Source organism: Hemicordylus capensis, chromosome 6, assembly GCF_027244095.1.
Source record: "Hemicordylus capensis ecotype Gifberg chromosome 6, rHemCap1.1.pri, whole genome shotgun sequence".
NCBI classification, from domain to species: Eukaryota; Metazoa; Chordata; class Lepidosauria; order Squamata; family Cordylidae; genus Hemicordylus; species Hemicordylus capensis.
Genome location: NC_069662.1, coordinates 29,502,250 through 29,523,698, shown reverse-complemented (window position 1 = coordinate 29,523,698; position 21,449 = coordinate 29,502,250). Strand labels below are relative to the sequence as shown.

Here is a 21,449-nt window from a genome sequence, read left to right as displayed (position 1 = left end):
GTCCAGCACCCCCTCAGAACCCACCCACCCTTGTTTCAGTCCGGTCCGGGGGGGGGGGGTGTTTCGTGGACATTTTTGTAAACAAATAATAAAAGAGGTTTTTTTTGTTACTTAACCCCTTCAGGGGAGTTCTTGGAGGAGGCCTCGGCAGGGGTGGGATGGGGGTCCATGGAGGTTCCCCCTTCCCCCCACTGGCCTCCCTTGCAGCCCAAACCGGCCTGTTTGGCTGGCTCTTCGGCCCATTCAGGCCTTCCCTCTCCAGCGCGGTGGCCATTTTGGAAGCCGCCGCGCCTGCAATTGGCCTCTGCGTGACCCAGGCCACCTGTTTGCACATCCATAATACTTCCCCGCTGCACCATTAGGTGACTCTAAGAACTTCTATTAGGGCACAGTATTGAGTGCAGGTTTGCTGGATGCAGTTATTCCAACTTTTATTTGTTCCTTATGCTCCTATGGGTAATGTTTTTCATATCTACTTTTTTACCAAAAGTCTGTTGTCTGAATTGGAATATTTTTGTTTTTAGTAATTTTTTTACTCTTGTGATCGGACACTCGTGTCTCTCTCTGTATTCCCCACCCCAAGCTTAGATGCCTTCTCACTTTACCTTGTGTACGTTTGGAGACAGAAGACTGAAGGGCAGCCAGTAAAATAAAGAAATCTACCTGGTGGTATCCGTAAAGTTGGGCTGGTTGAGACCGGGCCATTACAACACACTTACTCCATTTTACATGTTGATATATACTATTCCATTTAAAATTGAATCTAAGCTCAATGTGAGGGCAGGGCGGGGGTGACCCCTGTCATCTGGCCTACAGAAAAATTATCCAGATCCAATAAAAAACCAGCCAGGTGGCAACTTTACTTAGTTTACGATGTTTTGAACACCACTTTCTAAGCCTGGCCAGCTCCTGTAATTCATCACTGGGTCTGACGGGAAAATACTTTAAGGCAGCTGAAGGAGAGAATGACCCTGGAATAGGTGAACACGATGGTGAAAAACAGACAAAGGCATTCCTTTTCCCCACTGAGATGTTTTGGCCTCTGTTTGATAGTTCTGAAAGGTAGTTGCTGTTTGTTTCCTCATCCATTAATGTGCATTGATGTATATGCCAATGCAAAACCGGCCGTTGTTGCTGCCACCTGGTGATAGTGTGGAGCGGGGGTGGTGGGGGTGGTGGAGAGAATAGCTACTGCTCATGTGCTTGTGTGAGTTTGCAGATTTTTTTTTTAAAGGTATTGATTAATTTGTCTACTGATACTGAAAGCTTCTGGTGAATAAGCACAAATCTGCAAAACATTAGCACTTAAAGTCCATAAAACAGATATACAGGTAATCTCATCATAAAGTAAAGTTGTGCCGTCGAGTTGGTGTCAACTCCTGGTGACCACAGATTCACGTGGTTTACTTGGTAGGATTCTGGAGTGGTTTACCATTGCCTTCTCTCACACAGTATGAAATGATGCCTTTCAGCATCTTCCTATATCGCTGCTGCCCTATAGGTGTTTATACCAGCGGGGATTGGAACCAGCAACCTCTTGCTCCCTAGGCAAGTTACTTCTCCACTATAACATCTCATCATATGCACAATTTATTTGTGCACCACAAATAAAAAGGCAGTTTCCTAACTGTAATAAGACTATGGAGTTTCCCTCCTGGGTCAAAGAGGGCAATCTGGATTGGGCCCACAATGGGGCCCCCTCCCACTATTGTCCCGATCCAGATCATATACATGTCGTGGCTGCCATTGGGCCAAGAAAAACTAAATATGTCAGGGCCAAGTTCATTATTAACATAACATAGTTTTGCCTGAAACAGGGCAGGGTGATGCAGATAACGGTGTGCTTGATTCTTGATGGCCCGCACTTAATTATGTGGGGCAAATTAAATAGACTTAATTCAGCAATACAGTTGGGAAACACCAATGTGTGCCCAAGACCAGACACATAGGAAGGGCTCATAGGAAGGTAGGAAGTTGCCTTGAATCAAGTCAGACCATTGGTCCATGCCTCCATGCCCCAGTGGTTATTCTTCAGGCTCATATCCATAAAAAACCTAGGAACCTGTGTGCACTAATGTTCAGTTCTAATGAATGCTTAATCGGGATGTTCAGTTCAGTGCCAGGCACCCAATTCTCTGCTGTTATGGATCAGTTCTGGATATGTAGAAAACTATAGTCTTGAACATAATCCCTCTCAAAACCTTGTGACCCCTGTCTGAGCTCCCTCCTGAGAATCAACAAAGAGGAAGAGAAGAGAGGGGAGGGGGAGTATTTTTCTCCCACCCACCTGCTGTGGCTGTCTTCTGCATTGGGTTATATTTAGCAGGTGTGAGAGAGGATGCAAGAGTCAAGCAAATTTGGCCGCTTGTTAATAGTTTCCGGTTACAGCTGCTCTTGTAGCTGAAAGAGCCTCATGCTGGCCATAACTCAAAAAGTCAAAAAGCTTCCAGGTGTGTGGAGCAAAGGTGTGTCTTCCCTAGGAGCAGACATAATAGCTCGCAAGGGTTTGTTTTACCCATGGTGGAGTATTGGTTAGAATGGCTGTAATTATAGTGGGGGTTGTAAGCAGAGGAGAACATGGTGGGGGAGATGAACAACCTCACACGCACAGACTGCATTTTCAGAAGACAACAAACATGACAGATTTTTACTTTTCTTCATGGAGGAAGGAAACTGATCTCCAGCAAGCTTTCTCTGCTTTGAAATGCCTTCTTTGCATCTGATTTTTAGTCTCCCTCTGCAAATATGGTTTGACCCCTATGCTTGTGGCATCTGGAGTTACTTATTCTGCAGGCACTGTTTGGCAGTACACCTGCTCTGTTTGTGGCATTCTGTGGTGTGGTGTAATATGTTGTGTGGTGTGTGTGGTTTTAGAAATTCTGCCTCTGGGTGGGAGGTTTTCCTCTATTGGTTCTGTGATTTTCTCTTCTGCTTACACAATTTTCATAAAGCCGTGTGTGTGTGTGTGTGTGAGTGAGAGAGAGAGAGAGAGAGAGAGAGAGAGAGAGAGAGAGAATATGAATACAACAAATATTTATATACTGAATGTTTATATACTTGCTTTGTTGTAAACCACCCAGAGACAAATGTTTTGGGCAGTATAAAAACATGTTAAATAAATACCATTTTCCAACAAAAGTTCCCAAAGTGGCTTACATAGATATAAACAAATAAAATGGCTGGGGGGCGGCGGTAATAGTTGCCATTTGTGTCTGACTCCACAGAAGCAGAGAACTGGGATGCTATTCAGTGTTCTACCTATTTTTTTTCATCTGTGTGCAGAATGAATTTTGTTCTGGGTGGCAGTATCAGGGCAGTGTGTGTGCACATACATTCAGAGTGGGACCTTCCTGATTCAGCCTGAGCGGGATCTAAACTTACTGAGCGGACATCAAAAAATGTGTGAGCACGTGCATGCCTTAGCGCACTGATGCTATTATTTTTACCTGAATAGAAGACAACTCTCTTTAAGATAACCTCCTTTTAAAAATACAGGTTATACGTGTATTTACCTGAAAGGAAGAGGAATTAGAATTTAAGATCCACCCCTTCATCCATTTTTAACATGAAAGAACTTGAAAAACAAACAAACTGGTATTGGCTTCAGGTAATGGGAAGAGGGGCGAGGAATTAAGGTGATTGAGAGACCATGGACCATTGAGGGAGGGAACTATATTTATCACCCATCCCTTTGATTGTTGACCTGGTTTAATATTTGTAGGGAGTTTTGAAGGGGAGCATTTTCAAATGTAATTTTCCCCAGGCTCAGTCTGATGTGGTACAGTCCACTTTAGCTCATGCTACCAACACCTTAAGTAGCACAGCGGGGAAATGCTTGACTATCAAGCAGAAGGTTGCCGGTTCGAATCCTCACTGGTACTATATCAGGCAGCAGTGATATAGGAAGATTCTGAAAGGCATCATCTCATACTGCAAGGGAGAAGGCAATAGTAAACCCCTCCTGTATCCTACCAAAGAAAACCACAGGGCTCTGTGGGTGCCAGGAGTCGAAATTGACATGACGGCACACTTTCCCTTTACTACTGCTTATGTGGACTAAGCCTAAGAGGCAGGGGCTTGAAGGAAAGGGAAGTGAAGAGAGGACAAGGAGGAAAAGGGCTGCCTGTGATAGGGAACTCACATAGGGTATTTGTGTGGGGTGGGGGTGGGTGGGGTGGGAAGGGTATGCTGTTGGCAGGAGCAGCTTGGGAGGTTGGGAAAGCTGGATTGGAAGAGAGTCTAGGAGGGGACGGAAGGGGCTTAGAGTAGGTGGATGAAAACAAGGGCCAGGTAGCCCTATTGGAAGAGTTTTCATTCCATACAGTGTTTTCCACCCTCCATTCCCAACCACTGGGAGATGCCGGGCATCCATTACAGGATCTGCTTCCTTTGGAAAAGAGAGCACTGACAATAAATGGTGTCTCAATAACAATCTATTTATTTACAAATGTACAAGTTGAGCAGGTATTACAGCAGCATCTCAGCAAGCGCACAGGTAGGCAGTGCTAGATTCACAGCAACTCCAATCACAGACCGCACATCAGCCTTGTCTCCAGAAACCTCTCGGCAGCTCTGCCAGCCCCAACCAAATTGCTCCTTGCAGCTGCCCTTGCCACCATTCTTCACTGGCAAAGCAGTTAGATATGACTCGGGACATTTCAAGGTGGCTCTGGACAAAGAGCTGCAGAATTGCCTGTTGGTATCCGTTGTCAGTGGCCAACGTCTGGCAAGCATAGGCAGACTTTGAATAACTGGATGGGTGGCTTGTAACAATACAGAAGAAATTTTGTAAGTCTGATGATTGTAGTTGCAGGAACTAGTGTTATTTGTTTCCAACCTAGTCATCCAGATGCAATTTTAGTCGACCCAAGCTACCAAGGCTTTGGGGCCAATTAAGTTAAGTCGATTTGGCTTCTTTCCATGAGATGAGAGTTTCACGGATGAGATGGCCAGCTACCAACCAATGAAAGGCTGGAATCAAGTCCATTGGATTTTGCATGTAGAGCTGGGACGAGGGACCAGAGAACGATCTTCCTAAGATGGAGTCAAATATGAAGGAATGGTCCTAAAAATCACTTTGTTCTTCCTCGCCCCACTGGCAGCTTGCTGTGTTATTTGAGGTTGACAGGTCCCCTCCCCGCCTCCCGTTTCCCTGGCTGGACTGGTCTCTCCTCATTCCTGAGGTTGATGAGTTGTCTGGTTTGGTGATGGGTGTCTTTGGTCCCTCAGTGGCTAAGGTGGGAGTATGGGATTGGTGCCACCCCTCCCTTCTCCACATGGTGAATCTGGTTCCCTAGCACCGCCGGCTAGTGCCGAGAAGTTCCCTGCTGGGCCGGGCATGGCTCAGGGTCTGTGGTAGCAACCAAGGTGCCTTGATATAATTCATGACCTCCTTGGCAGGGCTTCGGTGGGCTGGGTTAGGCATCAACAGCCCTTTCAACATCTCCAGTGCTTGTGGGGTGAAGCGTCCCCAGTGGGGTGGGCGTGGGGCAAAGCGTGGGCTCCGATGCCAGCAGACAAAGCCATGGTAATGCCGGTCGGTGGGGCAAGCTGTGAGCCAGGGGAAGTAGCCAGTGAGCACGCAGAAGAGCAGCACTCCCAGAGCCCAGGTGTCAAGGCTAGGCTGAGCCTCTAGGCGGGCTTTTGGGCCTAGGCTACACAACTCGGGCGCTGTGTAGGGCAGGCTTTCAGGCAAGGCCTCGATGGCACAGCCTCGTGGGCAGCTCAACCCAAAGTCAGTCAGTTTGATGCGCCGGCATTCAGGGTCACAAAGCAGCACATTCTCGGGCTTTATGTCCCGGTGGACCAGGCCTTTGGTTTCCATGTACTCTAGGGCACTGGCAAGTTGAAGGGTGCAGCGCTTCACCCGCTGCTCCGGCACGCCAACCTGGGTAGGAGAAAGAGGGGAGATCTTAAAGTCATGTACAGTCTTGCAGGGTTCCTGATGGTGGTGAGGGACACCAGGTCCAACAACTGCATCTTCCTACAGGGTCAGGTTGGATTGTTGGGGGACTCGGGGCAGGAACATTTTTGGGGTCTCCTTGGTGACCAGCTTTTTGTTCCCCCCCGGTCTACTTTTGGCCCCATATACATCAACAACTGAGTCAACTTCCATTCAGCCCAGGTACCAAAGCTCAGCTCAGTATATGTGTCCAGCCTCTTTAAGCACGTTCTGACAGCTTTCCAAGAAGCAAGCAGCTAGAAAAAGAGCCAAAGTGGAGGAAAATAGTGTATACTACCTGACCTGGCTCAGAGCATCTGCGCCCCTAGTTCTCGCTGTCTCTCCTGCCCTTCTCTTCAGCTGTTCTCCCCCATCCCTTAAGCCCCAGTTCATTCTCTTCCGCCCCACTACAAGCCCAGTTCATTCTCCCCTGATGGCCAGTCTGGCCGCCACTTTCTCTCACCGGCCGCTTGCCTTCCTCTCCCCCTCCCCTCACTCACAAAATCTTGTGAGAGCTGTCACAAATTGGATTAGCAACAGTTATGCCTTAGAGAAAGAAAGATAGATAGATAGATAGATAGATAGATAGGTAGGTCTATATAGCCCTATTCACATATTATATTCAGTGCATGTACGATCTGTGTACTGCATGTACAGATCTGTACTAAGTCCACACAGTTATTAACATCTTATGTTGAATACAGCAGTATACTTCCTATCAGTACCTTGCCTTTGAGGGGGTCTTATTAGGTCCATTTTTTAAGTGACCACATTTTATCATTCAGACAAAAACATGTACATAGATCTGAACATGTGTACAACATACAGTCTAAATAGGACTGATATATCTCATGTTTCTGTGGTCACTTGATGTAAGTAAGCATGGAATTTGGTATTGCACCCAAAAGCCTGAGAATCAATGCTTTCATATTTTTAATTCTTTGGTGGGTTTTTAGTCATGTGTGCCCTGGGACTAATGCAAACTCAAAACAATGAGCACAATGCATTTTGATTGCCGAAGTCACAGATGATATGGATTTACAAGAACCTGGAGATGAAGAATCAATGGGCAGAAGATGCAGCAGGCTGGGGCAATTAGTGTCTTTGAAAGTTGTTTGTAATTTGGAATGTAACAGTTTAATGCAGGATCATGCAGAGTGATGGGGCATTACTTGGAGAAGGAAGAGCAAAAGGCCCTTTCCACATGCTCAGAGGCAGTTTTATTACAGTACTGTGAGAGCACTTGTCTGTTGACTATCTCAGCCCAGCAAGATTAGAGAGCCCATTTCATTTCCAGGAGCTATTTCAAAAAGCATAAAGGAGACGATGCGGAGAGAAAGAATTGATAACTTCAGAAAGCATAACTGGCCCAGAACTTGTCAGCTGCCCACCCTCTATAACATATCTAATCAGGCTGCGCCTTTTTAGCTGTGGTTACCTGCGGCACCATGAGAGAGAAGAGGTCATTGGCCAAGGCCAGCTCCTGTGCAAAGACGTAATGATGGGGGGTCTGGAAGGCAATTCCAAGGGCTGTGGCAATGCAGGGGTGAGCCCCCAAGGTCAGAGCAATGCAGTATTCACTTAGGAAATCCTGTAGTTCCGTATCTTTCTTATGCACAAATTTCAGCGCCATGGGTGTCCCTGTAAGAGAGGAGAAGGTTTTTGGCTTCTGCCCACTTCAGATCAAACCACCTAGCCTTACATGCTATACTATGAAAATGGGCCAAACAAAATACAGGCCTGGTTCACACAATAGTTCACATGTAGATTTAATGTGGATTATGGATAGTAGTATGATTGTATGACCCCATGATATGGTGGTTTATGGCCTGAGATGAATCTGAGATTCCCACCCTGATCTGGGTTCATATAATCACACTAATGTTGGTAACCCACATTAAACCTAGATTCAAATGATTGTGGAAACCAGGCCAGTTTGATATTCTTAGCAACAAGAAGATGAGGTGGAAAACCTGTGGAATGTGCTGCTTCTGACTGCAGGTGATGGCTCCCTTGACTTAATTTTTTCTGTAACAAAAGACAAAATCTCCACAAACATGCAGGGAGAAGAGTTCTAGCCTTCTCTTTAACTTGCCTGCTCTTTCTTTCTATTTCCACCCCCCCCCTCATAAAAAAGGATTATTCTATGTGCAGAATTTTATGGAGGACTAGTTAATTTGAGAGTTTCCACTGCATTCTGAGCTGCTGAATGCTCTCCTTTACAACACCCTAAATATTAAGCAAACAAAGGGTTGGCAGTTGCCAAGAGAAGGATAGTCTATATCAGGGCTACTCAACTGTGGCCCTCCTGCAGACCTACAGCTCCCATAATCCCTGACTATTGGCCCCTGTGGATGGGGATGATGGGAGTTGTAGTCCAAAACCAGCTGGAGGGCCAAAATTGAGTAGCCCTATTCTAGATGCAGGTCTCCCACCTGTGGACACGTGGCCATAGTGGTAGATCACACACTTTAGTTGCAAAAGGCCCTTTGCATCTTCAGGTAGGACTGGGAAAGACCCCTGTCTGAAATCTTGGGGAACTTTTGCCAGTCACTGTAGACCAGGGGTTCCCAACCTTGGCTCTCCAGCAGTGTTCCCTGTAATAGGGATTCCCAGATGTTGTTGACTACAACTCCCAGAATCCTCAGCCAAAGGCCATTGCAGGTGAGATTGCTGGGAGTTGTAGTCAACAACATCTGGGAATCCCTGTTACAGGGAACACATGTCCCCAGATGTTGTTGGACTACAGCTCCCATCGTCTCTAGCCAAAATGGCTGAAGTTGTAGTCAACAACTGGAGAGGTGCCCAAGCTGCAGACAACACTGAGCTAAGTAGACCAATAGTCTAATTTGGTTTAAGGCAGCTTCATCAGTTCATATATCCATCTCAGCGAACGCTAGTCCAGAGGGGGTGATTCTGATTATAGTATGGAGACAAATGTGCCCTGTGGATGCTGAAAAATATTTTTCTCTATGATTACTTGCACTGCTATTTAAAGGCTGAGCCCTAATGATCTCTGGTTCAAGTTAAACTAGTTCAAGGGTCTGGTTTCACAGCCTGCTCCACCCCTTCATCAGTTTCCCAGCTCCTGACACACCTTGGCGCTGGTGGACTGCCATCAGCACATGCCCATAGGAGCCACTGCCCAGCTCTCGAAGAATGGTGTAACTTTTTGCCACCTCCACCTGAGGCAAATTCTGAGCCGTCAACAGCACCATCTCTTCCAGTCCCTTTGCAATGTTGCCTGGGATTAGCTTCATGCCTGCAGAGAGAAAGCAGAGGGAGACGGAGAGAGAGGATAAATACAGAGGACAGTTTACCATTACTGGGTGGCCATTGCTCAGTGGTAGAGCATCTGTGTTGCGTGCAGAAGGTTCTAGGTTCAAGCCCTGGCATTTTCAGGTAGGGCTGCGAAAGACGTCTGCCTGAAATCTTGGAGAACTGCTGCCAGGGACTGTAAACAAAAATACTGAGCTAGATGGACCATTGGTCTGACGTGTTATAAGGCTGCTTCCTATGTTCCTGCCAAGTAGTGATGAGTATTTTATTGCTTCCCTTGATTTTCGGTTGGTTGCAGACATGTGTTCAAGCTCTTCTCATGAAGAGGGAGGGCCACCCCTGATGTAGGTTGTTTTAAGAACTGAGTGAAAGGTGCCGTTTTTCAAGCGTGCTCCTAGGGATGCAGTGGAGAATCTGATCTGCTAATGATTTGCAAGTACTGGAACTAGAAGACGGTGGTTATTCTGGATTTATTGTTGGGGTGAGAAAGGTCTGATCTCATTTATGTGGCATCAAAGTGGTGCATTCCCCTCATCACCCAAATGCACAGGGGTGTGACTGTGAATGAGAGAGAGATTGTGACATTCTCTGAAAGTCTGAGCATTCATACTCAGACCCCCAAGGCTATTGCAGCAGCCTACAAACCAGGAGACGTCCATTGCAGCTGCTTGCCCCAGTGCTGGGAATAAACATGGGGGAAGGGAGAGACACATAGTAAATAGAGGCTCTGGGTGTTGCTTGTTTCATCCATGGCCTTCTTCCACTGTAGGGGAGAGAGTGATTGGGGAAGGTGGCAAATATTGCTCCCTGAGGAACAAAATTGCACTTGCCTGAGCAGATTTTAACTGGGTGGTTAGAATGCGGAGCAGGAAGTGAGGGTGGGGGTCATTGCTGGTTAGAAGGCAGAGAACTAGGAGCATAGCACGGTGGCCCTGGGACAAGAAGCGAAGATGGGTCCCCATCACCCCTCCACCCTGTGAAGCTCTTCTCACGATCAGTAAGGGGGTTTGCGGGACAATCAAACGGCAGCCCACACGACTGCTGGCTCCGTCACGGCGACACACGATCAACGCACACCGCGGCGACACACAATCAACGCTTGCTCCATTAACCTCGTCTAAGGGTAGGGATACTTTGAGAGGTTTGCTGCCAGGAGCCGCACAGCTCCTGTTGCAGCACACGGTCGCCCAAAAGCAGGCTAGGCTCCCTTAGTCCACTTTTGGGCAATCATGAGAATCGCCTCTCTGTCTTTGCTGCAGAAGAACTATACAGACATGGTGAAAAACAAAACATATTCTCTCTCTCACACACACACACACACCCTCTCCCCCTCCCCTGGCTCAGAGACATATTTTAAACATCGATACCTACTACAATCACTTCATATTTTCATACATCAACACATCAACAGTGAAGCTGGGCCCGCTCCCTCAGGGGCCCAGGGAGAGGGATTTGTCCCCTCTCCTGCTCAGTTATAGCTACACCCCTGCAGAGAAGCCCATGGATGGGGGACACGAAAGACAACTTGTGGATGTGATCCTCCCTTGCTGCCCATTTCTCTGACTACGCTGTGTTTTCTTTTCCCTCTCTGATTACTCCTTCGTCCTTCTGAAACAGCATGTCTTCCCATGTGAGGAGAGCAATGATTCCCCTTGGCATAGCACCAGAAAGGATGACACCGTAGTGTTTACATAAGTGGACACCACAGGTATTAGGCTGGATACCAGCCGCCTTAGAAGGGCAGCTGGGTGTTGGTTGATTCTGGGGTGGGGGGCTACACCCTGAACCCAGTTCCCAATAGATAGCAAAGTGATGACAAAAGGGCTTACAATGCTGGAGCTCAGGCTTGAAGACATGTTAATCAGCCAGTGGAGAAGTAAGTGCCTCTGTTCATGTGTGCAGAGGTGCTTTTCCTTTACCACACAGCAACCACAAGCCTTGCATGAGAAATTGAGCATTTCAGCCAGGGGGCCTGTTTGCACTCCACACAGTATAAAAGCATTTCCACAGCGGGGGCATTTTTGCAAGTGGCTCTGTGAATGCCTTTTAGTTTAACGTGTGTCCCTTGGAAATGGTGTGGGCCGGTGTGGGTTGCAAAGCAGAACAGAGCCATTTAGAGTCCAAATGCACTTTCTAGTCTATGGGTTTTGCATCCCAACGGGAAGTGCAGGACATGCATGCACTTTTTGATTTCTCCGTTTGAGGTATTGATAGCCTGCCTTTCAGGAAAGCCTCACCAAAGGCTTGACATGCAATTCTTAAACAGCAACCGAAGCACCTCAGACCTAAGACAGATGCTTACCTGCCACCGTGGAGAGGAAGCACCTGTGCCTTTTCCTTGTGGAGCGATCTGTTGATTGACTCCCTGGTGCTCGACCCTTCCCTGGCTGTGTGTTTGGTACCTGTCAGCATGCAGCTACGCGTGGAGCCTTTTATAGCAACCACTTCCCGTCTGGTTCAGTCCAGCCACACAAGTAGGAAAGCAGGCCAAGCCACCCCCCCTCGTCTCTTCCCCCCTGCCCCAAAAGGTCAGGCCTCTGGAGTCCAGGCAGTTCCATAGGGCAGGATTAGCAGCCACTTATCAGGGTTATATTTATCCCCGCCTGCCCAGCTGCTTTTTATGCTTATGCCTATGTGTCCCAGATGTTCCTGGAAAGAAGGCTCCGGGCTTGTTTCTTCTCCCTGTTCACTGGACTGGTGGTTGGTCTTTGATGAGAAAAGGTGGGTCAGATCAGAAGAGAAAGACCACTGTTCATATACAGCCCCATCTTTTCATACTTTGACAGACAGCAGTTCACTGTGTCAGCCTTATCTTGCAACCCAATCCAACGCGTCACTGTTGATGTCACACAAATGTTTAATAGAATCATAGACGTTTAGACTTGGAAGGGACCTTGGAGGGATTCTAGTCCAACACCCTGCTCAGTGTAGGAATCTGCTACAGAATCCCTGACAGATCCAGCCAAAACTCCCAGCCAAGGAGAGTCCACCACTGCAGGAGGTAGACTGTTCTACTGTTGAATGGCTCTGAAACTCCTCCCAAGCCTGCATCTGCTTCCTTGTAATACTCCTCACTTTCCCAAGAAGTGGGAGTTCCAAGGCAGCTTTAACAGAGCCAGCGTGGTGTAGTGGTTAGAGTGCTGGACTAGGACCGGGGAGACCCGAGTTCAAATCCCCATTCAGCCATGTGATACTAGCTGGGTGACTCTGGGCCAGTCACTTCTCTCTCAGCCTAACCTACTTCACAGGGTTGTTGTGAAAGAGAAACTTAAGTATGTAGTACACTGCTCTGGGCTCCTTGGAGGAAGAGCGGGATATAAATGTAAAAATAACAAAATAACAATAACAATAACAGAATCATTTCCTTGGGTGGACAAAGTACAGAAGACTTAAATTGGGTTTCGAAATGTCTATTTACCGATTTGCAGATGGAGCAGGTAGCAAACAAGCAGGCCCAGAGACTGGCAGTGCTAGCTCCAAAGGAGTGCAAGTCCAACACTTTCAGATCCCCAAAAGCCACTTCTGCCAGCCAAGCCTATTAGCAAAGTTACCAACACTGTTTTTCTTTCAAACTACTTTTTCTCAGTCCCACCCAGGCAGTTGGGTATAACTTATTTTGGAATAGCTAGTGCCCATCACACTATACCAGGCCTGCTCAATTTAGCCCCCCCCCCCAGCTGATTTTGGATTACAACTCCATAATCCCCAGCCACAGTGACCAATAGCCAGGGATTATAGGAGCTGTAGGCCAACATCTGCAGGAGGGCCAAAGCTGAGCAGCCCTGCTTATACGCAAGAGTCATTTTGCATAAGAGTAGGCCAACAGTACAAGATTGACCTTCACCTAAGCAGAATCAGAGGGCAAAATATTGCGTGATTGCTGCATAATTTTACTGTGCAGCCATTGTAAGGAGCCAGGCATCTGTGATGCCTAAAAAGCAATGAGGCTGACCTTTGAGGGGTAATGGTAGGGTTGCCACTGCCAGCCATCCAAGATTGGTCTGGAGTCTTCAGAAACTGGCATCATCAATCTGCCTGCTTGCAGTCTGAAATGGTACAGCCAAGACACAAATTCACCTCCTCAGTGAGAACTAGGCCTGTGGGGGTGATTCTGTTGGAGATGAACTTCCAGTGCATCGACCTTTTGCACCAACTGTCCTAATGACCACTAGGGGCATTGGGAGTAGAGACAGTGAGTAAGGGTCTCCCTATTTGTCCCTACTCTATGACACCCGAACTGACTCCGCAGCACTTCCTGTGCTGAGTCACAATCCTTCCTTTCCTCCTAGAGAGCAGATGGAAACCTCTCTCTCTCTCCCTCTCTCTCCTTGCCTATCCATTATGTAGTCCTTTAGATTAGGTATAGGTCTTTCCTATCTAAGTGTATTTAACCAATAAATATTTAGTGTTTAGTCATACAAGGATCTCCATGAGTTTTCTCTAAATAGCTTCAATATCCAAACCATCCTCTGCTACCTACTCTGTAACTGGAGTGTGTGCTCATTCCTTAGTGCTCTGCTGTTTTACCTATTGTGGGTAAAAATCAACAACCTCTAACAGATTCAATATTTGTGTTTCTACAGTTAGTGATGAGTTTGTGTTCCTAGCTCTCATACTTATAAAACCTGCAAATAGTTGGACTTATTGGGGCTGTAAGGAGTTTCCGAGTAATTTGTCTCTGAGGGTGGCAGAGAAAACTTTCACTCTGCACAATTTCTAGGCCTTTCCTGTATCATCTAAAACCCAAAAATATGCATTTCACAATTTTGATTTTAAAATACAGTAATCAAAAGTTCATCTTCTAATGCCATGCACAAAATATAGCTTGTCTGCTTGCTTGATTAATTTAGGGGCTTATGCAGACAGTATTTAAATGTGAGGGGTGAAAACCTTTGGTGATCCGAAGTACGAACTTACCATCCACACACTCCTGCAGAATTATGTCCTCAGCACAATCTCATGCTTTGCTCAGACACTGAGGACAGACCTTGCGTGATTTTCTCGGCGCCACCTGCTGGCCAGCTCTTGTTTTCCAAGAATAACCTCCCCCTTTTCATTAATTCTTTTCTGGCAAAAGGAAAAAAAGGATGGATTATTCTAGTAAAGCAAGAGTTGGCCAGCAGGTGGAGCTGTGGATATTGCATGAGGTCTCTCCTTGGCGTCTGGACAGAGTGCGCTGGGAAGTAGGATGTAAGTCTGTAGGAGTGTTTGGATGGTGAGTAATCTCACATTTAGAACACACGTGAAAGCTTTTCACATCCTGCATTTGATTGGCATCTGGATAAGCTGTAGAAAAACTACCAGCCTCTGGTTCCATCCCAGGAGTCACACATACTGCTTAATATTTTCACCCATATACCTGCTTTGAAATATCATGGAGGTGATAGAAATAGGCTTTTTGCTCACCCTATTTGTAAGCACAGCAGGATGGTTAGATGTTGAGCCCTTTCTCACAATCAGTGAGAAGGGCTGGGCAGTGGGTGGTGGAGAAGGCAGCAGAAGCTCGCCTTACCCACAGACAATCTGGCTGCTGGTCCGGGAGGGTCAGGGTGTGCGATCCGGCACACCTGGCAGTGCTGGTCTGCAGGGATCGGGACGCGTCATCCTGCCCCCTGGAAGTCCCACAATGCACCGCATGAGTGTGCAGTGTATTGTCGGCATCCCTGCGGCAATGGGTGGACACCTATCACAGCTACAGCACCAGCTGATAGCAGCTGGTGCTGAAGACGATCTGGAAAATGGATCTAAAGGAGCGCTCGCTCCCTTCACCCCATTTTAGAGGTGGGCTCCGCAGGTGGGTTTGCTGCCACTGGCAGCTACTTGCCTCGCGCTGCTTCTCACAATCAACCAAGGCCAGACTTGGCTGCCTTAGCCCAATTTTGGCTGCGCATGAGAACAGCCTCGTTCTGTTCTAACTCACAGTTGAGAGATCTTGAGCAGGAACCCTACCAGTGCCAAGTTCAGCAGCCCCTCAAATCCTCTGGTTCCTTTACCTGGTATTTTGCCTTTTGGGAAAGGGCCGGCCACCTGTTTCCGAAGGAATCGTCAGCAGTGGGCACAGCCCCCTCCCCTTGCTTACACATTGGTATCTTGCCCCTCATCAGGAAACAGATGCGCCCTGACCTTTCCTTATTCCTTGGCAGCCTTTGCCTAGCGTGAGGCTCAGCCTTTGCCAATGGCAGCTTATGGATGTACATGCAGTAAGCTGCCTCTGGGGAAGGGCTGGGGGGCATAAACAGGCAGGTGGGCCGTGCACTGTTTGTTGTACCCTGGGTTTCCATGGAGAGTCACTTGCCGGAATTGTTTAGTGCTCTAGGAGTGAAAGGGGAAAGAGAGGCATGCGAGAGAGCTTGTTCCCCTACCCAGAGGACAGCTTTTAGCAGGTCTTGTTAATACTGCAGTTGAAGAACCAGGAGGTATGGGGTGTATGCTGGGAAAAGGAGGTAGCTTTGCCCTTGGGGCACCCCGCCCCCCCACCCCAGCTTACTGCAGGAAGCCAGATAGAAGCACTGCACAGCCAACTCCTTACACCTACTTACCAGGGCTGGCCTTGCCATGAAGCAAAGTGAAGCTCTTGCTTTAGGTGGCAGATTCAAAAGGGGAAAGCAATGTGGGTGTCTGCAAAATCTTTCCCTGGGGGTAGGAGAAAGGCAGCAATCCTATACCTGCTTACTTAGGTGTAAACCCCATTGAATTAAATGGGTCTGGCATAATGGGGGGGTGTCAACTGCCTCCTTTCTTCTAGACCCCCTGCGCCCATGGAAAGCAATTTCCTGCCACCAGCATCTGTGGGCCCAATAAAATGTGAGGGTCTGTCCATCCATCTGTAAATCTAGACGGGTATCTTCTTTTAACAGGGAAAGCATACAGAAGGGAGTTGCTAATGTCCCTCCTCTTGCCTTTCTACAATCACTTGCTCTAAGCAAGGGTTTCTTAACCTTGGGCCCCCAGATGTTGCCGGACTACAACTCCCATCATCCTCAGCCACAAAGGCCATGTCTGAGGATGATGGAATCCCACAACATCTGGGGTTGAGAAACCCTGCTTCTGCTTCTAAGCACTTTCCCCCTCCCTGCCCAGCTCTGATAGTGAAAGTAGCTGGAAAGGAAGAAAAAGGCCCAGAGCAATGGACGAAGGAGAGGTAAGGCATGAGGGAGGGGATAAAGATGGTTCTCTCCTTCCATGTATGGTCCTTTTACTGCTAAAGTAAGACCATGGCTCCCCTTTATATGTAAGTGTAACAAAAAGGTAAAAATAAATAAATATTTCCTTATTGTTGTTTTCCACATTTCTGTTCCCTCCTTTCTCCAAGGAGTTCAAGGTGGTAAACAAGATCCCCTCCGCCGCCGCCCCCACCATCCCGCTCCAGATCCTACCCTAACAAAAATCCTGTGAGGTAGGTCAGATGGAGAGGTAGTGACTGGCCCAAGATCACCCAATGGGCTTCATGGCGGAGTGAGGATTTGAACCCAGATCTCCTTGCTCCTAGTCTGACAGCATTTGGTCTACATGCCTTTAAATGTTGATGCCATTTCAAAGAAAGGGTGTGGATGTCATTTTGATCACTTAATTTAGATGCCAAACTGTCTAGGGGGCAGTTTATAAAATCATCCAAAACACAAGGTCAAACCTTTGCTGGACAATATCACTTCAGATATTGGGTGGGGACACTTGGAGGGAGGTTGCTTGTTTGGATGCTTCCCTGTTGCCTACTTGGGTAAACTGTGTCCAGACCAGGGGTGGTCCCTTGGAGTGAGGGAGATAATGAAGAAAATAGAGGGCTGGAGCGGGGGGAGGGTCCTGGGTTTTTTGATTCCATCCGCTCAATTATAGCTACACCCCTGGTCCCAGTCAATGGTGACAACTGTAGGTGACAACTTCATTTGGTTTGCACTGATCAATACTGTTATACTCCCTAGTGCTCCTCTCTTTTTGTATTTCTGTGGGTTGCAGGCTTTCAAACAGGAGGTGATCACTGACCTGGGAATGATCCAGGCTTTTAATCTCAACTTTGGCAACTACCATCTCTGCATAAACACTTCCCTTTGCTCCTCTGAAATCAAGATTTTGCCATTGTCATGGCAATGGATTAGTCACGGAGCTTCAACCCCTTGGTCCAAGAGGGATGGGCAGGGATTTGGGCATGAACTGGCCCTTTCTAATGCCCATTGTTCCAGGCCTTGACAGCGATCCTCCTTAGCAATCAGTTCTAATGCCCTGGATCACATCCCTTAGCAATCAGTTCTAATGCCCTGGATCACATCCAGCAGACGGGTGGCACATTCCAGCTTAATGAAGCTCTGGGTAACAGCTGCAGAACTTGAGTGTTGTTTACCTTGGCAATGGTGCTTTCTGCTGGTCATTACCCTGGCACAATAATGAGGGGATCAACACCCAGATGGCATTTAGAGTGGGAGGTTTCGCTTCACGCATGGACAGAGAGAAGCCTGTGACTTTCCAACACTGCATATGCAAGGCCTTGTATTTGTACTTGGCCCATCTTAATCTGGAACGACTGCCATGGTCTCCACTCATTGTGTCCTCCTCCTTTGCCTCTGGCTGCCCTAGGAAGGGGTTCTTCAGAGCTTGAGGGATGAGTTCTCAGTTCCACTCTCACCACAGTCATGAGTTTATGGAGCAGCCTTAGGCAAGCCCCTACCTCTCAGCCTCAATTCTCCCCTGAACTATGAGATTAATCTTATTGGCTTACTCTGTTGAGGCTGAAGGCAGGCCTCTGCGCACCTGAGGCAGGGTGCCAAATCCCCCCACCATGTGCACCCTCCTCTCATTCTCCTCTCATCCCTTTTAAAAGCAGGGAACACTGCTGGTGCCCCAGTAATCTGCTGCCTGCGGGGACCACCTCACCTCGCCTCATGGAAGGACTGCCTCTGGGCTTACTGACAGTGCTGAGTGACTAGAAATAGTGTTAGGAAAACTCAGTCTTAATATATCTTCTTTATATATATTTCTCTTAGGCATACCCGTCACTAACCCCATGCATGGCAGCTCATGCAAGAGTTCACAAGCAGCTACCGGATAGCGATGGGGACGGGCAGGAGGGAAGAAAATGGTGGCGGCAGTTGGCTGGCCGGCGGGGAAACAAAATAGTGGTGGCCAGCTGGTGGGGGAAGTGGGTGGGCGGGCGGGGGGAAGAGGGTGGCCAGCTGGCCGGCAAGAAAACGGCAGTGGGTGGGGGAAGTAGCAGCTGGCAGGCAGGTGGACAGGCGGGCGCAGGGGACAGGCGGGCGCAGGGGACAGCGGCAGAGACAGGTAGGGAAGAAGATGGTGATGGCTGTGGGGTGGTGGCGGTGGCAAACTAGAGGCACAGATGCTCTGTGCCCAGTTCTGCTAGTTATTCCTATTTCATCCCAGCACAGAATCTTTTCCAGTGCTTGTTTGCTCATGTCTGCCCTGTATCTTTTTCTTTTTAGATTGTGAGAGAAGGAATCCATTCTGCCCGCCACCCCCCCCCCATGTAAATGGCTTTGACATTTTTGTTAAAGCAGAGTATAAATATTTTTAATTGAAGATGAAGACAATTCTTGGCCATGTGCAAGTTCATTTCGGGCAGTTGTCAAGTACTTGAGAACATAGACAGTGTAACACATTTGAACAAGAGCCTTGTGGCACCTTAAGGCCTGAGTGCACATCTCCAAAAATTTGGATGAATATCAAACAAAAAAGTGCTAAACAAAATGAAAATGTTATAAAACAAAAGACAACAGTTGACATCCCGAGTACTCTGCACTGGTGCTATGGGATGAGGTGATTTTCTTCAAACTTTCCTTATCTCTGAAGCCCACTGTACCTTTCAAAAATATGTCCCTGAAGGTTGTGCAACCCCCTGGGACATGTTTTTAGGAGGCACAGTGGGCTTCAGAGAGATGGGGCGAGTGGCGAAAATTGGTCCTTACTCATAGAGCCAGTGAAGTGTTAGTCTAGATGTCAGCCTGTGAACATATATTGATAAAACTATTATTTACTGAGGATTGCACTTCAGTGTGTATCTGATGATGGCTTGTAGTCTCTGAAAGTTTATTCTAAGATAAATTTCACAGTCTTTAAGGTGCCACAAGTTGCTTCATTGTTTTTCTGCTGCAGACTAACATGGCTATTACCCCTCCCAAAGAAGCTGGAATATGGTGGGGAAGAAGAAGTTCCACTCCTTGGCTCTTTCAGGAAGTTATGAACATGGTTTGATATTCACCAGGCCTTTGATTTGTAGTTTACTGGAGTGGAAACTCTTTTAGATACTTTTACACTTTGAAAATAAAATCTTTTCATGGGAAACATTCATCTTCTGTTTGGGAGTATTCTTTATTACTTTTTAAACATCCATACATGTCCCCTCACATTTTCACAACAATCCTGTATGGTAGGTTAGGTTGAGAGATGGTGACCGGCCCAAATTCACTCCAGTGAGCTGCATGTTTGAACAGGGTCTTGAACCTACACACCATACTTACACTCCAGTGTTTATCATCATAAATTCAGGAATAAACAATAAAGAATTAAATTCCAACTTAACCTTTCCTTCCCTGCCAAACCTCAGAGGGAAGCTTTTTACTCATCTGTGGCCAACCATGCCACAACTCAGTTCAAAGATTACTAAGTTGTTGCCAGTCTTGAAGGATCTGACATGAGCCCTGCTGAGACGGAGATCAGCATGCACACACACACACCCATCTGACAAACAGATGAGACAGCTGCTGCAACTGTCAAACACGGACCATGAAAAACAAATCAAAAGGAAACCACACATATGCAGGGCATTATTGACCTGATCTGTAGCACCGCCAGCTGGCAATCTGAGGAACTGCAGACACTTAATAAAGTCGGGATTACAAGTAAAGGTGTTAATAGCCCATTCCTAGACATAACACCCCCCCCACACACACACACACACCATCCCAGATCAAAACCCAGAGTTTGGCAAATTTTACACCTCCAGGTAAATGAACTTAGAAGAGCAGCTTTGAGTTGCTTTTTCATGACATGCTTAAAATGGTTGGCTGTGTGAAGGACTCACTGGTTAACAATTTTCATGTGTCTATATTTTGCTTGGTTGGTGGAGGGGTGTGTGTGGTTAGTAAGGTACGCATGACAACTGCTGCTAGGTACTGGGATTGACAGGGAGAGTTCCATAGATCTCAGAACCCAGGAAGGAGAGTCAGTTGGAAATTAACTGCCAAGGAAGAAGCTGGAAGAAAAGGACACAGGCTGTAAGGTAATAATCCCTGTGTGTTTCTTGAGAAGGATCTTTTGCTTAATTTCTTTTTCTTTGTAAAACAATTACTACTCTCCATATTAAAAATATTTGGACTCTCTCTATTGGAGTAACCTCATGCCTGATGCATCCCCCCACTATAAAGGGCAGCCGATAGTATAGAAGAGGAGCACTGAAAGTAACTGGTGGCAACAACAGATACAGGAAGCATCACAGGCTGCATTATGCATATTGCAATGTCAACTTGTTCAGGCCTATAGAAATACAACTGAGATGTCTTTCTGGTGAGGAACCCAGAGGCAGCATTGCGATGGCGCTAGATGATAAGGTTGTTCTCACAGCCACAACTGTTGGGACTGGGGAGATTGCAGGTGCTTACCTCTCCCCCCCCCACTGTGATCCTCCCCACTCCTGCGCTCTGCTGCTCCATACACCCACTCGACTGGCGCATGAGCGCTCCTGGAGCAGCGGGGGGGGGGGGCTCAACTGCGTCCTCTGGGATCCCACAATCTGGGGTCCCACAAGGAGTGTGGTGTATTCCCTACTGCCAGGCTGCTCCTTCCGTCCGGCTCTAGCTTCCACATGACTGAGCACTGAGGTAGCAGGGCGCATATGGGTCTTCCTACCTCACTTTTAGACCGGGTACAAAATCAGGCTACCCAGTGAAGGAGTGCTGGGATCAGGATTGATCCCAGCGTAGGGCAATGCTAGCCCAAGTGGGGCTGGTTATGAGAATGGCCGTAGTATGTAAAATTTTCATGGTCAAGATGGACATATATGCCTTTTTGAGGGCAAATGTATATCCACTGGATTATTTCAATTTAAGAGCCCCCTTTTAAGAGCTGCATGTTAGAGTTTATTTTCAAAGGCCTTTACTCCCAAAGGCCCCTTTCTGCTAATAGGAAGGTGGCATTAAAGAAAGACCATACTATTAAAATTGTAGTACGTGCAATGCTGATCATGTTGCAAGCAATAAATTTCTGATATGTGATATTAAATATG

The 21,449-nt window shown here is 47.3% G+C and overlaps 1 protein-coding gene and 1 long non-coding RNA gene across 5 annotated transcripts in view; one reads left to right on the top strand and one right to left on the bottom strand.

The window, feature by feature from the left end:
• LOC128330190 (uncharacterized) overlaps positions 1-19,514 on the top strand; it is a 38,651-nt gene extending 19,137 nt beyond the window's left edge. Inside the window, exons 3-6 of one of the 4 annotated variants that reach the window (XR_008309994.1) lie at positions 10,838-10,928; positions 11,864-11,941; positions 16,533-16,616; positions 19,322-19,514. This is a non-coding gene — a long non-coding RNA (uncharacterized LOC128330190). The remainder of the gene's footprint in view (positions 1-10,837; positions 10,929-11,863; positions 11,942-16,532; positions 16,617-19,321) is intronic. The other 3 variants (XR_008309996.1, XR_008309995.1, XR_008309993.1) reach the window with 3 other exon arrangements.
• On the bottom strand, positions 4,416-11,675 carry LOC128330184 (serine/threonine-protein kinase SBK2-like). Its single transcript, XM_053262632.1, has 4 exons — positions 11,523-11,675; positions 9,039-9,203; positions 7,380-7,582; positions 4,416-5,887 (listed from the first exon to the last, which is right to left on the bottom strand). The coding sequence occupies exons 2-4, from the start codon at positions 9,199-9,201 to the stop codon at positions 5,294-5,296; spliced, it is 960 nt and encodes a 319-aa protein (XP_053118607.1). The 5' UTR covers positions 9,202-9,203; positions 11,523-11,675; the 3' UTR covers positions 4,416-5,293.
• Positions 19,515-21,449: the final 1,935 nt, after the last annotated feature.

What these genes read in the sequence shown, in the direction of transcription:
- LOC128330184 (XM_053262632.1), bottom strand. Translation starts at nt 9,201, where the DNA reads ATGAAGCTAATCCCAGGCAACATTGCAAAGGGACTGGAAGAGATGGTG. An exon ending in GGCAGTCCACCAGCGCCAAG is followed by an intron (nt 7,583 to 9,038) that starts GTGTGTCAGGAG and finishes CCTCTCTTACAG; the next exon opens with GGACACCCATGGCGCTGAAA. An exon ending in TCTCTCTCATGGTGCCGCAG is followed by an intron (nt 5,888 to 7,379) that starts GTAACCACAGCT and finishes TCTCCTACCCAG; the next exon opens with GTTGGCGTGCCGGAGCAGCG.